Source organism: Camelus ferus, chromosome 6 (assembly GCF_009834535.1).
Source record: "Camelus ferus isolate YT-003-E chromosome 6, BCGSAC_Cfer_1.0, whole genome shotgun sequence".
Lineage (NCBI taxonomy): Eukaryota > Metazoa > Chordata > Mammalia > Artiodactyla > Camelidae > Camelus > Camelus ferus.
This window is the reverse complement of record NC_045701.1, coordinates 89,329,725-89,342,286: the sequence shown is the minus strand read 5'-3', so window position 1 is coordinate 89,342,286 and position 12,562 is coordinate 89,329,725. Positions and strand designations below refer to the sequence as shown.

The 12,562-nt window shown below is 54.9% G+C and overlaps 1 protein-coding gene across 1 annotated transcript in view; it reads right to left on the bottom strand.

Moving 5' to 3' along the window:
* Positions 1 to 11,910, bottom strand: part of EML1 (EMAP like 1) — a 166,367-nt gene extending 154,457 nt beyond the window's left edge. Inside the window, exon 1 of the mRNA XM_032482618.1 lies at positions 11,610 to 11,910. Within this exon, the coding sequence (XP_032338509.1) occupies positions 11,610 to 11,895 (286 nt within the window). The 5' untranslated portion in view covers positions 11,896 to 11,910. The remainder of the gene's footprint in view (positions 1 to 11,609) is intronic.
* Between the last annotated feature and the right edge of the window lie 652 nt (positions 11,911 to 12,562).

Sequence of the window (12,562 nt, the reverse complement as noted above, 5' to 3'; positions counted from 1 at the left end):
GTGAAATTAAGGATCTCAGGATGGGGAGATTATCCTGGGTTATCCATGTGGGCCCTAAATGCCATCCCGAGAGTACTTACAAGAGGGAAGCAGACAGAAATCTGATGCACAGAGGAGGGGGCAATTTGGCCATGGAAGGAGAGGTGAGAGTGATGCGGCCACAAGTCAGGGGCGCCTGGAACCACCAGAAATGGGGAGAGGCCAGGGATAGATTCTTCTCCAGTGGAATCAGGGCCCTTCTGACCCCACAGGAAATGCACAGGAGCAGGAGGAGTGGGAGACGAGGTAAGAAGCTAGCTGGGCCCTTGGGGGTTGAAGCTGCCCTGACTCCCTGGGGCTGGCATACAAAAACTGGGCCTCTTGTCTCAGACTCTGTGGTGCAGTCTGTCCTCTGGAGCTCCCACAGGATCTGGCTATGGGGAAGGTCCTGGGTGACCAGGCACAGAAGTGGAGGCGACAGCAGAATGTAATCAATCAGTCACTCAACAAACGTTTACTGATCGGCTGCAGACAAAGAAAGCATGGTCCCTGCCTGCACTGGAGTGCATGGACAGTGAACAGAAGAAAGCCTGACTTCACTGAAACCCTATCCTGCTTCCCTCCCTCCTCCACTGCTTCCTCCTGAGAGCCTTTCCTGGTAAGCCACATGCATAGACCAACAGTTCTGCTTCTGTCTGATAGAGCCTCCCAGCTCTGCATGGTCAATCTCATTCCTGCTAAGCAGCCATCCTATAAGGTATCATCAGCCTTGTTTCGCACACAAGGAAACAAAGACCTAGAGATGATATGACTTGCAAAGACCATGCAGCACCAGGTGGCAGGGCTCTCGTGCCAGTCTCAGCCTGCCTGATTCCCAGCCACGCCCCATCCCTGCTTCCCACCTGCTACACCACCCCAGCCTGTGGACCCAGTGACAGGATGAGAGAAGAACCTGGGACACCTTCCCGCTGCAGCCCCGGGCCTGGAGTCCCTCTCTGATATGACCCACCTTTCCCAGTTTAGAGACTCAGCTGAAGATCCAGGGTCATCAGGGTGGGCTCCGGGTAGAACATGATTGTTCCCTCTGGGGCCTAAGGAGCTGCGGTCCGGAAGCGGATTTGTTTTCCACCCATGATGAGCCGACTGTGTTCCCTCACCTCCCGCCCATCTCCTGGCTCAGATTACGGCGACACAATCGGCCTGACCATCAGCACCTCTGCCAGGCCCCAGGCTCTCGCCCAACCTCATGGGAGGATGCTCTTGGCTTATTTCCAGAGCTCTCTATCAACAGACGCAAACTTGCAAGTCCAGGAAAGGCAACATCACCCACCTCGGGAGCAGCCAAGGGGAGGAGGCCAAATAACTCACAGCAAGAAAGCCCACAGGTGCCCCTCCCCAGAGACCCAGTTGACGGGCCGGACTTGTCTTCACTGTGCATGTGGTCTGGACACCCGCCTCGTCTGCATTTCACCGGGCTGTGTAGACACAGCCAGGTCACTTGGCCTGCCCAGCTCAGCAGAGCTTCAAAGCTGGGGAAGAAGTCACCCAGGGCTGGGCCAGGGTCTGTCAGCACCTTCTCTGATGATCTTTGTCCCTCTCTTTGGAACTTGCAGAAGCCTCTAGATTTCCAGCTTTCTCCGGGTCCCTCCTTCACACCAGCCCTCAGAGGAGGGGCTCTGAGCCCCGCCTGCAGCTTCAAGCAGTAAACGTTTGCTGGCAGCCACTCTGCACCGGGACCCTAGAGTTATCTCACTGAATCCTCACCACAGCCTGTGAGGAAGGTGCTGCCATTAGCCCCATTTTATAGACGAGGAAACTGAGGTGTGAGGTCTCAGAGCCGAGCGGTAATGGCCAACAAGCATGTGAAAAGATGCTTAACACCATTAGGGGAAAGCAAATCAAAACCACAGTGAGACCCCACGTCACACCCACTAGGATGGCTGGAATAAAACGATCACAACGAGCATGGGTGAGGATGTGGGGAAATGGGAGCCCTCATACACTGCTGGTGGGAGTATAAAATGATGCAGCCTCTTTGGAAAACAGTCTGGCCGTTTTTCAAAAAGTTAGACATGGAGTTACCGTATGATCCAGCTCGTCCACTCCAGGGGGTGTAACAATCCAAGAGAGATGAAAACCTATGTTCACAGAGAAACATGTGCCCTAGCATTTATGGCAACATATTCACAATAGCCACGAAGTAGAAACTAGCTAAATATTCATCAACCGATAAATGGATAAATAAAATGTGATCTATATCCACACAATGGAAGACTCTTTGGCCACAAAAAAGAATGAAGTACTGATACATACCGCAACGGGAACGAACCTAAAAATGTTACAACGAGTGACAGCGCCAGCCACAAAAGGCCACGCATTACAGGATTTCATTCACATGAAATGTCCAGAAGAGACAAATCTACAGAACCAGAAAGTAGTGTAGCGGCTGCCAGGGGCTGGGGGTTGACTGCCAACGGGTTGGGGGTTTCTTTGGACAGGGTGATGAAAAGGTTCTACAATTGATTGTGGTGGTGGTTGCATAACTCACTTTAAATGTGTGAGTTGTGTGGTATGTGAATTACATCTCAATGAGGCTGTTACAAAAAAAAAGTGTCAGTCAAGACTGGAACCCAGGACTCTCCACAGAGCCTGCAGCCTTGACCGTGACTAGCTATTCCCTCTTGCCTCCCTGTGGGTCTCAGAGGAGCTCAAGATCCACTCCCCCGGGTGGCTGACCCCCCAGCTGACCCCCCAGCTTCAGGACAGACTCGGGAGCCCGGGAACCACGCACGATCTGAGCAACATGCTCTTCTGCTGCTGTGGGTTAAGGCCTCCGCCAGACTCCCAGGGCCAGGGGAACCCTGGCTTCAGACCCTCCTCCTGCCAGGTGCATCCGTGAGCATGCTGATCGGAGGACTTGCACCGTCTCATGATGGCCAGTCCTGGTGGCATCTCTTTATAGACCTCCCCTCCTGGACTGGGGCCATTGATTGAAACTCAACAAGTTTCAAGATGGAAAGAAAAGGGAAGAAGGTCCATGGGGCTGAGGGATGGGGCTTTTTTGCAAGGCCCTCCCATGCCTGCCTCCCCCAGCACTGAGTGCTAGATTTCCTCCTGGTCACAGTACAGAGCCCCCTGAAGTCAGGAAGGAGCACCGGCTGGGGTGGGATCCCAGGTTCCACTCAGTGATCGTTCATCACCCACTGGTGTCCAGCCTGTGAGATGGGGACATGTCCCTCACAGAGCTGTGACAAGCATGTGGTAGCAATCGCAGCTGGGAGGGAGCCAACCAGAGCAGGCACCCAGCTCAATAAACTGGAGCACGAGGCCACTGGTGCCTCTCCCTCCGGGAGGAGCTGGGGAGGCCTGGGGCACGGGCTGCCCAAGGGGTGGGGCTGCAGGCTCTGTTCCAGCCTCAGCCACACTTCCTCGGCATGAAGGTGCCAGGCCACCTGCCAGTAGCAGTTCGGGGATGAAGTGTAGCCCTGGGCTGTGCGGAGGGCCCCCCTGCCACCGGTGCGGCTGAGCCCACTCCAGGCCTGGGGCAGAGCCAGGGGCCCACGCTTGGCTGACAGTCACCGAACAGACAGAGACCTGCTCCAGAGGAGGCTCCCCCAGCATCCTAAGATTCTGCTACAGCAAAAAGAACTGATTGTCTGATGTAACATTCCTGGGCCCAGGTTCTGATGGGAACCTCTCCAGAAAGGGCGAAGGACTTGCTGGAGGTCACTGAGTGCTTTAGTGTTGGGACCCAGCTCAGGGCCAAGCATCCAGGCTCTAACCCCAGTGCCCTCACTGGCATACCCCTGCCTTCCAAGGAAATTCAGAGCGAATGGCATCTACTGTCTTGGCTCCTAGTCAAAGCCCTTCTCCCAAGCCAGCTCCCTGATCCACGGCCCTTCTTTGGGAAGGACTGAAGCTCTCTGGCCCTTTTCAGGCTGCGAGGCTGCTCAGTGTGAAAGAGAAGACCCAGGTTGGGGCCAGCACACCTGCATCCCCGTGCCATCTCTCCCAGTGACTCACTATGTGCTGTGGGACAAGTCACTCAATTCTCTCCCAACCTCAGTTTGCTTATCGGTGAAATGGAACAACAGTGTTCACCACCTAAGGTTATAAGGAGAGTCATGAGGAATTAGGTGTGTGAAAGGACCTAGGAGAAGGGGAGTTGGCATTTATTGAATGCCTGCTGTATACATTCTCATTTCCTGCTCTAGTAACTTGAGTCTGTTAACCCTACGGACAAGAAAACTGAAGCGGGTAGATGAAGGCAAGTCCGGCGAGAGGAGACCCAGCTCTCCCCTCACATCGCAGGGCCCGGCAGGGCACGTGCACAGAGGACGTGCTTGACAGCACTGGCTGAATCAGAGTGCCCACCCAGACCGCAAGCTCGCCCCTTCCGCAAGACGCAGCAGGCAGGGTGTTTTCTGAACTGCACCAGGGCTTTGACGTGTTTTTCCACCCGAAATAAATGAGGCGGGATTCCTAGAAATGTGTTTAAACTCGGTAGAGAGTTCTCTAAACAGTTTGGCTTCGAAGTTGAAAATATGGGGCCCAGAACTGCAGGACTGTCTGAGTCTCAGTGCGGAACCCAACAACCCCAAACTCCAGTTTTATGCCCAGCAATTTGGTCAGTATCACCAACTCTTAGGGCAGGGCTCAGAGACCACCTCCAGTGTTTGCAAACATTATAATTTTCTGCATAGGTTTTTTTAAAATGAAGTATAACTGATTTACAATGTTGTGAGATGATCATACTCAGTGAACTGAGCCAGAAAGAGAAAGACAAATACCATATAACATCACTTACATGTAGAATCTAAAAAAAATGACACAAATGAACTTATTTTCAAAACAGAAAGACTCACAGGCAAACATTTTTTAAACCAGGTCTGATCTCTCTGTACAAAACCACATGTGCTGTTCATTGCCACAACCCTCTGCTAGGCTGCACATTTTTATTTAAATTCACTTCGCTACACACTATTGAAAGTCAGATGGGAAAGCCTGTTACTAAACTGATGTCACTTTTATCTAGTGGCGTCATAAAAAGAAGGGAACAGTGTCTCTATGAGAGGGATGGGGAACGTTAAGGACTCTCAGTGTTTACTTCCCCGTATGTGTCCACATCCATTTCCTTCTAAACTCATGTCTCATTTTTTTCTCTCCAGATCTCGATGATTAAACAGGCTGATGAACTAGCCTTCCCAACTCCCTCTTTTGTGCCTTAGTAAATAATAAATCAAAAGAGCCTTTTGGCAAGAAGCAGCTAATGTTTCTCGTGTTATAACTTTCTTGCTGGTGTTGTGACCACACCTTTCAGAAATTGATTTTTGGACTTTTAAATGCAAGTTCAAGTCTGTGGAAGAGAACACATTTTGAAAAATCTTGCCTCTGGCTTTGCGATTTGCATTTTGGAAGGACTCAGGATCTGCATTTCAGATGCTTGCTGACCACAGCACACACAATATGCTCTGAACATTTCATAATTAAAATGGACTACTTAAAAAAAAAAAAGTCAACAGGGAAAAAAGTTAATGGGGGGCAGATATTACAAATTTGGGTACTAACCTGACCTGCCCTCCTGCCATTAGGTGTGGCTATGTGACTTGCCTCAGCCAATGAAGTGCTGGCAGCCGCACAATTGGTCACTTCCAGGTGGGAGCATTTCACTGCCAGGGTGATGTCTCCACCTCTCCTTCACCTGCCTCACGGCGCGGGAAGCACGGGTCCCTAAGGAAGCATCCCACCCACTGAGCCCCCATGTAGGCCACCTGCCCTGGAGAGGTACCCAGACTCGCAACGGACTTTGCATGAGTGAGCAACGCACCTAGTCGCTTTAAGCCACTGAGATTTCTTTTTATCACAGCATACCAAGCCCGTCCTGAGGGTTACAGTCAGTACAAACCCAAAGGGGCTGTTTCAATCAATGCAAAAATTTGAAATCAATAGTTATGGATGATTACGGATATTTTTGGCCCATCTCAGCCACCAGTTTCTGTATTTTTTAATAAAACTTAAAAAAATTTATTTATGTATTCATTTTACAGTGTCATGTTTTTTAAACTGAAGCATAGTTGATGTACAACACCATATGCTACAGGTATGCAGCACAGTAATTCACAGCCTTCAAAGGTTACACCCTGTTCATAGTTGTTATAAAACATTGGCTACGCTCCGCGTGCTGCACAGCACATCCCTGCAGCTCATTCTACACCTGATAGTCTGTACGTCTCAATCCTCCACCTCCATCCGCCCCTGGCCACTGGCAACCACCAGCTCCTTCTCTACATCCGTGAGTCTGTTCCCCCTCCACCAGTTTCTGTATTTTATTTTGACTGCATAGTTTCAAGAAAAAAAAAAAAAACAGATAAATGGTTGCAAACACCAACAGCTTTGTGTCATTTAAAAAATATAATTAAAAATATTTTAAATGTATCTTGCTGTCTCAAGAACGCGGGTTAGAATGGACCCAATACTCGAACAGAAGTGGCTAACTTTCATTTCCAGGTTGAATTCCCAACAGCTTCTAAGCTGTATTTCTCGTCATAAGTGTAAAAGCCCCCAAGGGTACGTGAGGCGCTGGAGTGAGGACTCGAGCCGTGTGGATTTATTGATTTGCTGCTCAGAAATTCCCAGGCAGATGGGACCAGGGCTGGCCCAGAGCTGGGTCGCTGAGCCCTGCCTGATGTCAGAACTCAGGGCACATGTGCAGAGCTGTGTGATCACCTGTAGGATTCTACAAGGGTGGATGCAAACAGAAAAAAAACCTCCCTGACACCAGAAAGGGAAGGAGCCTTGTCCCGGCCCACACAGCAGCGAGCTCCCAACGCCTCTCCCGACACCCAGCAACCTGTGAATGGGACGGGGTGTCTAGGCTGGCACCAGACAAGCTGTTTCTGAACAAGAGGAGCAGACCGGGGAGGGCGCTCCAAGGGTGCAGGGTTGCCGGGGCTGCAGATTCTGGGAAGGGTCCCTGGAGGAGGCAGCGCCCAACAAGCCTGGACGATGGGCCGGCTTTGAGCAGGAGAGAGGAGGGGAAGCCTGGGCACCGGTGTTGAGTTCCGGCTCATCCCTCCCTCTGGTGATGCCGAGCTCGCCTCACCCTCTCCTGGGCCTCTGTCCCCCCCCCCCGTCCGTAACATGGGGGCCCATGGTGGGGATTGTGGATGAGGAACGTGGCCTGAACCGTCATGCACGGGAACTGTCCCATGTGCGCCCCCGAGCCCCGCCTCCTGCGCTGCTCCTCAGGTCAAGCCCTTCCTGCAGTCACTAGCACAGGGACCTGGACACCTGCGGCCACGGTTTAAAGGTTCATTCCTGAGGACCAGCGGCTGCCGCCCACGCCTCCCCGCCCACCGTTCACAGCAGTTTGAAGGCATCTCACCGAATCCCCACAGCACCGCCCCCCCGGGTGGTGGTGTCACCTCCACTCACAGAAGAGCCAAGGAGGGTCAGAGGGGAAGGATCTGCCTGACTCTGGAATCATTCTCCATCTGCTCCAACGTGGTGCACAGACCGACGCCTGGGGCTTTGCCAGGTCACCCACCCCGCTCCAGTCCCTTGGAGATGAGCTCTGTCCTCTGAACCTTCCCAACAGGGGAGGCAGCATCAGGCCTCAGCCTCCCCACTCTCAACAGTCTCCAATCCCCCCCACCCCTGAGTGGGCCTCACCCTCTCTCCTTAGGACCATCTCACCAGTCTCCCCCCCAGGGCCTCTTGGCCTCCAGAGTCTCTCTTCTGTCCCTCCACCCCCTGCCTGAGCAATCCAGGCATCTCCTTGGCTCGAGGCTTCGCTGGCTTCCTCTTGTCCAAGAAAACGGAAGCCAGTCACCTATCTGGGGGGAAGGGGGACAGCCTCACTGAGAGGAGGGGAGCCATGCAGAGAGACGCTGAGGTCGAGGGGCCAAGCCCACCTCTCCTGGGAGGAGATACTTCTTCTCCAAGAGCAGCACCTAAATAATTAAACTTTTTGCTTCTATCTCCTCACGGAGATGCTCGCCACAGACCCAGGCCCTGAGGTTGGCTGACAACCATAAAGGAGAGCAAAGCCCAGGCCAGGACACGGAGGGAGGTGGAGACCACTCCACACCCTGGCAGGGGGCCGCCATGGGCTTGGGAGGCGGGCAGCTGGGGCTCTCTCTGGGCTCTGATGCCAGGAGGAGCTGAGTGAGAAGGGGGTGGCCCACCCCAGTGTCAGTCACCACTCCACCGCTCTCCCCCCGGAAAAACTACTTCCCACTGTACAGTGTGACTGCAGTCCCTGGGGGCAGCAGGCTTGGTGGGAGGGTTTACAGGAGGAGAAAGGAGGTCCCTCTGCTGGCTGAGCACTTACTCAGGTTAGGGGTGTCCACCCTCACCACACCCTCCAGGGCAAGGCACATGTCTACCTGTCACCGAGGCTCAGAGAGGTTAAGTGACTTGCCCAAGACCACAGAGCCAGGGAGTGGCAGAGCCAGGGATTCGAACCCTGCGCTCAGATGGACCTGCCTTCGATGCTCTGCTGAGAATACAACAGCCTATTCTTTGGTGCTTGGAATTGTAAAACTGCTTTGCTGGAAACTTTCCCAAACATGGAGCGGGCGGAGAACTGACAGCACAGAGGAGGGATTCTCATCCTGTGGAGTTCTGCCAAGAGGCAAACGGCACCACAAGGTCAAAGGCAGGAAAAGATAGTCAAGAGACCCAGGATATAAGGAGCCCCTCCTTCCCGGCGTGTGCCAGCACTTACAGACACTGTCCCCAGGCCCAGCGAGGAGCGTGGCGAGGCCACATTTCACAGACGAGGACGCCGAGCCTCAGTGAAGAAGTCACCGGCCAACCCTCCGCCGCTCCCAGGGGCAGAGCCAGGTCTGGAATCCAGGCGGCTGTAAGGGAAGCACCTCCGCTGGATGTGGTGCGCAGGCTGGCAGTTCTTGGTGCGGGCGAGTTCCTGCTATAAATACGATGCTGACTCCTGGTAACCCTGGCCTGCAGGCTCCCCAGCCCTGGCACAGGGCCACAGATCCTGGAGCCGACCACCTGCCACTGCGCTCCTGCGCTGTGGAACTTCCCTGACACCCTAACAAGGTACCACATTTTTTTAGAGCCTCCAGATTATTGGAGGCCATGTCGAGTGAACTGTTTCCAAAATGAGAAGGATCACTGCTCAGAGGAGACCCAAAGAGACCTACAAGATGGCCAGTCTCCCCACCCCAGGGGTGAGAAGGGTGGAACTTCCTGGAAGGGGCACCTGATCTGGGTTCTGTATAAACAGGGTCCCGGAAGCTGGGCTCAAATCCCAGCTCTGACATTTACCAGCTGGGTGACCTTGGACAAGTCTGTTTGCCTCTTTGAGCTTCAGTTTCTGTTATTCAGTGGAGTTCATGCTACCTGCCTCCAGGCATTAAACAGACAGTGTGTCCACAGTGGCCAGGACACAAGACACAGCAAACAGTTTGACCCCTCATTTTCCTTTCTGAGTCACAGCTCATTTATGGGTTGAATAATAAAAGCAACAGCTACAGCTGCTAACAGTGAGTGCAGCATTACTTTCAGTCTGTTACATGCTTCAGTTACTAATCCTCACTGGGACTTGAAGAGCTAATGTCCTATTATTGTCCCCATTTAACAGATGAGGAAACTGAGGCACAGTGCCCTCCACCCGAGGTCACCCTGGTCATGGGTGGGCTGCTGAGAACCTTCCCACTGTCAACACGAGCCCAGAGATGGGTGACCGAAAACAGGTAGAAATATGTCACAGCAGTCTCCTGGGCCCAGTCACTGCCGCACCATAGGAATCCCAGAAAGACTTCAATTTCAGACAACATGCTCTAGGAGGACCCCCTCCCTGCGCCAATGAACAGACATACACCTGTGCATCCAGGCCCTGTCTTCGCTCCTGCTGACCAGGTATGATCGCAAGCCCTGCACATCAGGGACCAAAGACCATCAGATGATATTCTGTAGGCGGGAAGCCAAGCTTGCCCAGAGAAGCCCGCCCAGCCAGGGTGGGCAGAGCCAGGATGGTGCCTCTAACCCAGCTGACCTTCTAAACCTGAAAGTGAAGGCTATGTCTCCTCCCAGCCTCCAGGCCACACAAACATACGCGCGCGCGCACACACACACACACTCGAAGCCCATTCCATTGCCCCAACGGGCTAAATATTGTCCTGGCCTTCCTGAAATACCCATCCCCACACGGGTGGTTTTACAAGCTGCTAAAAGCAGGGCCATGTCCCTGGTGAAGGGAGAGAGCTATTCCGGGTTCGTGTCAGGTGTGGGCAGAGCCAGCCAGAAAGGGCCTGTCTGCCCCTCCCCACCCCCCCATGCTGGCTCCTTCACAGCCACGGCGGACAATTCCTGGCAGCCAGCACCGCTGGCGCCCAGCAGAAGAGGATGAGGTCAAGCCAGTTTTGTTGGTACCCCCCTCTCCAACACACACACACAGACACAGACACACACACACACACGCTGTTCCAAATCTGACTCGGCCAGGCCCAGGCACTGGAGCTGTCCATCAGACACCATGCAGGGTGGGGCCACACTGTTGTTGCCCACAACCCACCCCGAGGCCCTCCAGGGAAGCGTCACATGCCCGAGATTCTCCACGGCGGTGTTTGATGGGTAAGGAATCCGAGGGCCACAGGCATGCAGTGGCTCAGGTGAGGAGGCCCGGCCAGAGGGGGCCAGGCAGGGACGTACCGGCCCATAGGCCTCTGCACTCCTGCCCAGGACCCCGGCGTGCTGTTTCTGCAAAGACACCACTGAGGACTCACAACACATCAGGCACCTGCAGACACTGTCACGCGTCATCGCATTCAATCCTCACAACCACCTGCGGGTTAGGTACAATTACCACTGTATCCTTTCTCACCTGGACACGCTTAAGACACTTGCCCAAGGTCACACAACTTGTAAGTGAAGGAATTGTGATTTGAAACTGGGCAGCCTGAAGTACCCCCGGATTAAACTGTCTCCAGCCCCCGTCTCACCCAAGGCAGGTTTGGGGAGACGTCCACATCAGAACTTGTCTTCAACTGGATGGAGCCAGGGGCCACCAGCCAGGGACACTGGCACCGGTTCCCCCATAACCCTTCCATTGACCCAGTATCTGACTGCCCGTCCGCCTGCCTACATCCCTGGCCATCTCCAACCTAGAGGATTTGGGGGCCCCTGAGGGGCCTGCCTCATGCTGGCTGACCAGAAGCTCAGAACTCCCTAGAGGTCTCAGACCTTGGGAGAGTCTGATGGGAGCCGTGGGTTCCCCCAGCCCCCTGCTGCCAGGTAAATGTTCGCACACACTCGTTTGCATGCGGTTCCAGAGGCTGGCACCCTGAGCCCGCCCAGGGGTCCAGCCGCGGCCCTGGCCCCTGCTGTGGGTCAGCTCCAGACGCCCCGCTGACAGCCGGGAGGGGTTCGCAGCAGCCACAGCTTCCTGCTCAGGCCCTGTGGGGAAGCCGGAGTGCGGCCCATGTTAGCTGAAAGACACGCTCTCCCCTCCAGGAGCACAGTCCCCCCCAGGCATCAGGCTAGGAAGAAGGGGGTCCAGCCCCACAGCTGCCTGCAGCCTGTGGGGGGCCAGTGCCCTCGGTGACCAGCGGACTTGGCTCTGCACCGGAGCTGCGACGGGTAAATATAGCGCTGCCACTCACCGGCCGAGGGGCCCTCGCCGTCCGACATGCTGCAGGAGATGGGTGGGCAGCCGGCCACAGCCCGCAGGGAGGCTCGGAGCCCTCGGAGGCTGTCACCCACCTGGTGGGGCTTGCGGCTGCCGGCCCTGCTCCGCGTCCAGTCCCCAGACAGCGTCCCGCCCCGGCAGGCCCAGCCACCCCCCCATGCTGGGCCGGGCAGATAAGAATGGGCTGCAGGCCCAGGAGCCGGCGGGATTGGTGGATAAATCTGGGCATTGCCCTCCCCTGCCCGGGCCTCTCCCGGCATCCTCAGAGTGTTGCCTGAGAAACCGTTGCACCTCTGGGGACTTGGTCAGTCTTCGAGACCCTGGCCCCAGCCTGGGACCCCAGAATGCCTGCATATTCTCTCCCTGGGAATGGCCCCACCCACCCCAGTGAGGGGCCCATATGGCCGTCAGAAGCATGTACTGGGTGCCAGGGGCCATGCCGGGAGCTGCCACACTTGTCCTTGCTCTCAGCTCCCCCAGGCAGCCACCCCTATCGTCTCCATGACATAGAGGGGATTAAGTGACCCACCCAAGGCCACCCGGCCAGTTAGGGGTGTGACCGGAGCTGGGCTCTGGAGCCAGGCTGTCTATCTCCAAGGCTGCTGGGAGGTGTGCCTTGCCTTTGACTGTTCAGCTGGTGAGAGCAGTCAACGCTTAGGGGCACCTCCTGGGTTCTAACTGCTCCACATGTGATGGGGGTGCTGGAGGGGATGGAGATGGACCCCTGAGAGCAGCCATGTAACTCTGTTTGGCACAGAAGGGGTGCTTGGGAAATATTGGTTGAGACAACACAACTCAGCAAGCACGTAGCATGTGTTTGCTGTGTACCTGCCTAAGAGCAAACCCAGTCCTGCTCCTGGGTCCTCACCAGGACCCGGGCCAGAGACTAAGGCAATGAAGCAAGTGGAGGGCTCAGGGCGGAGTTCT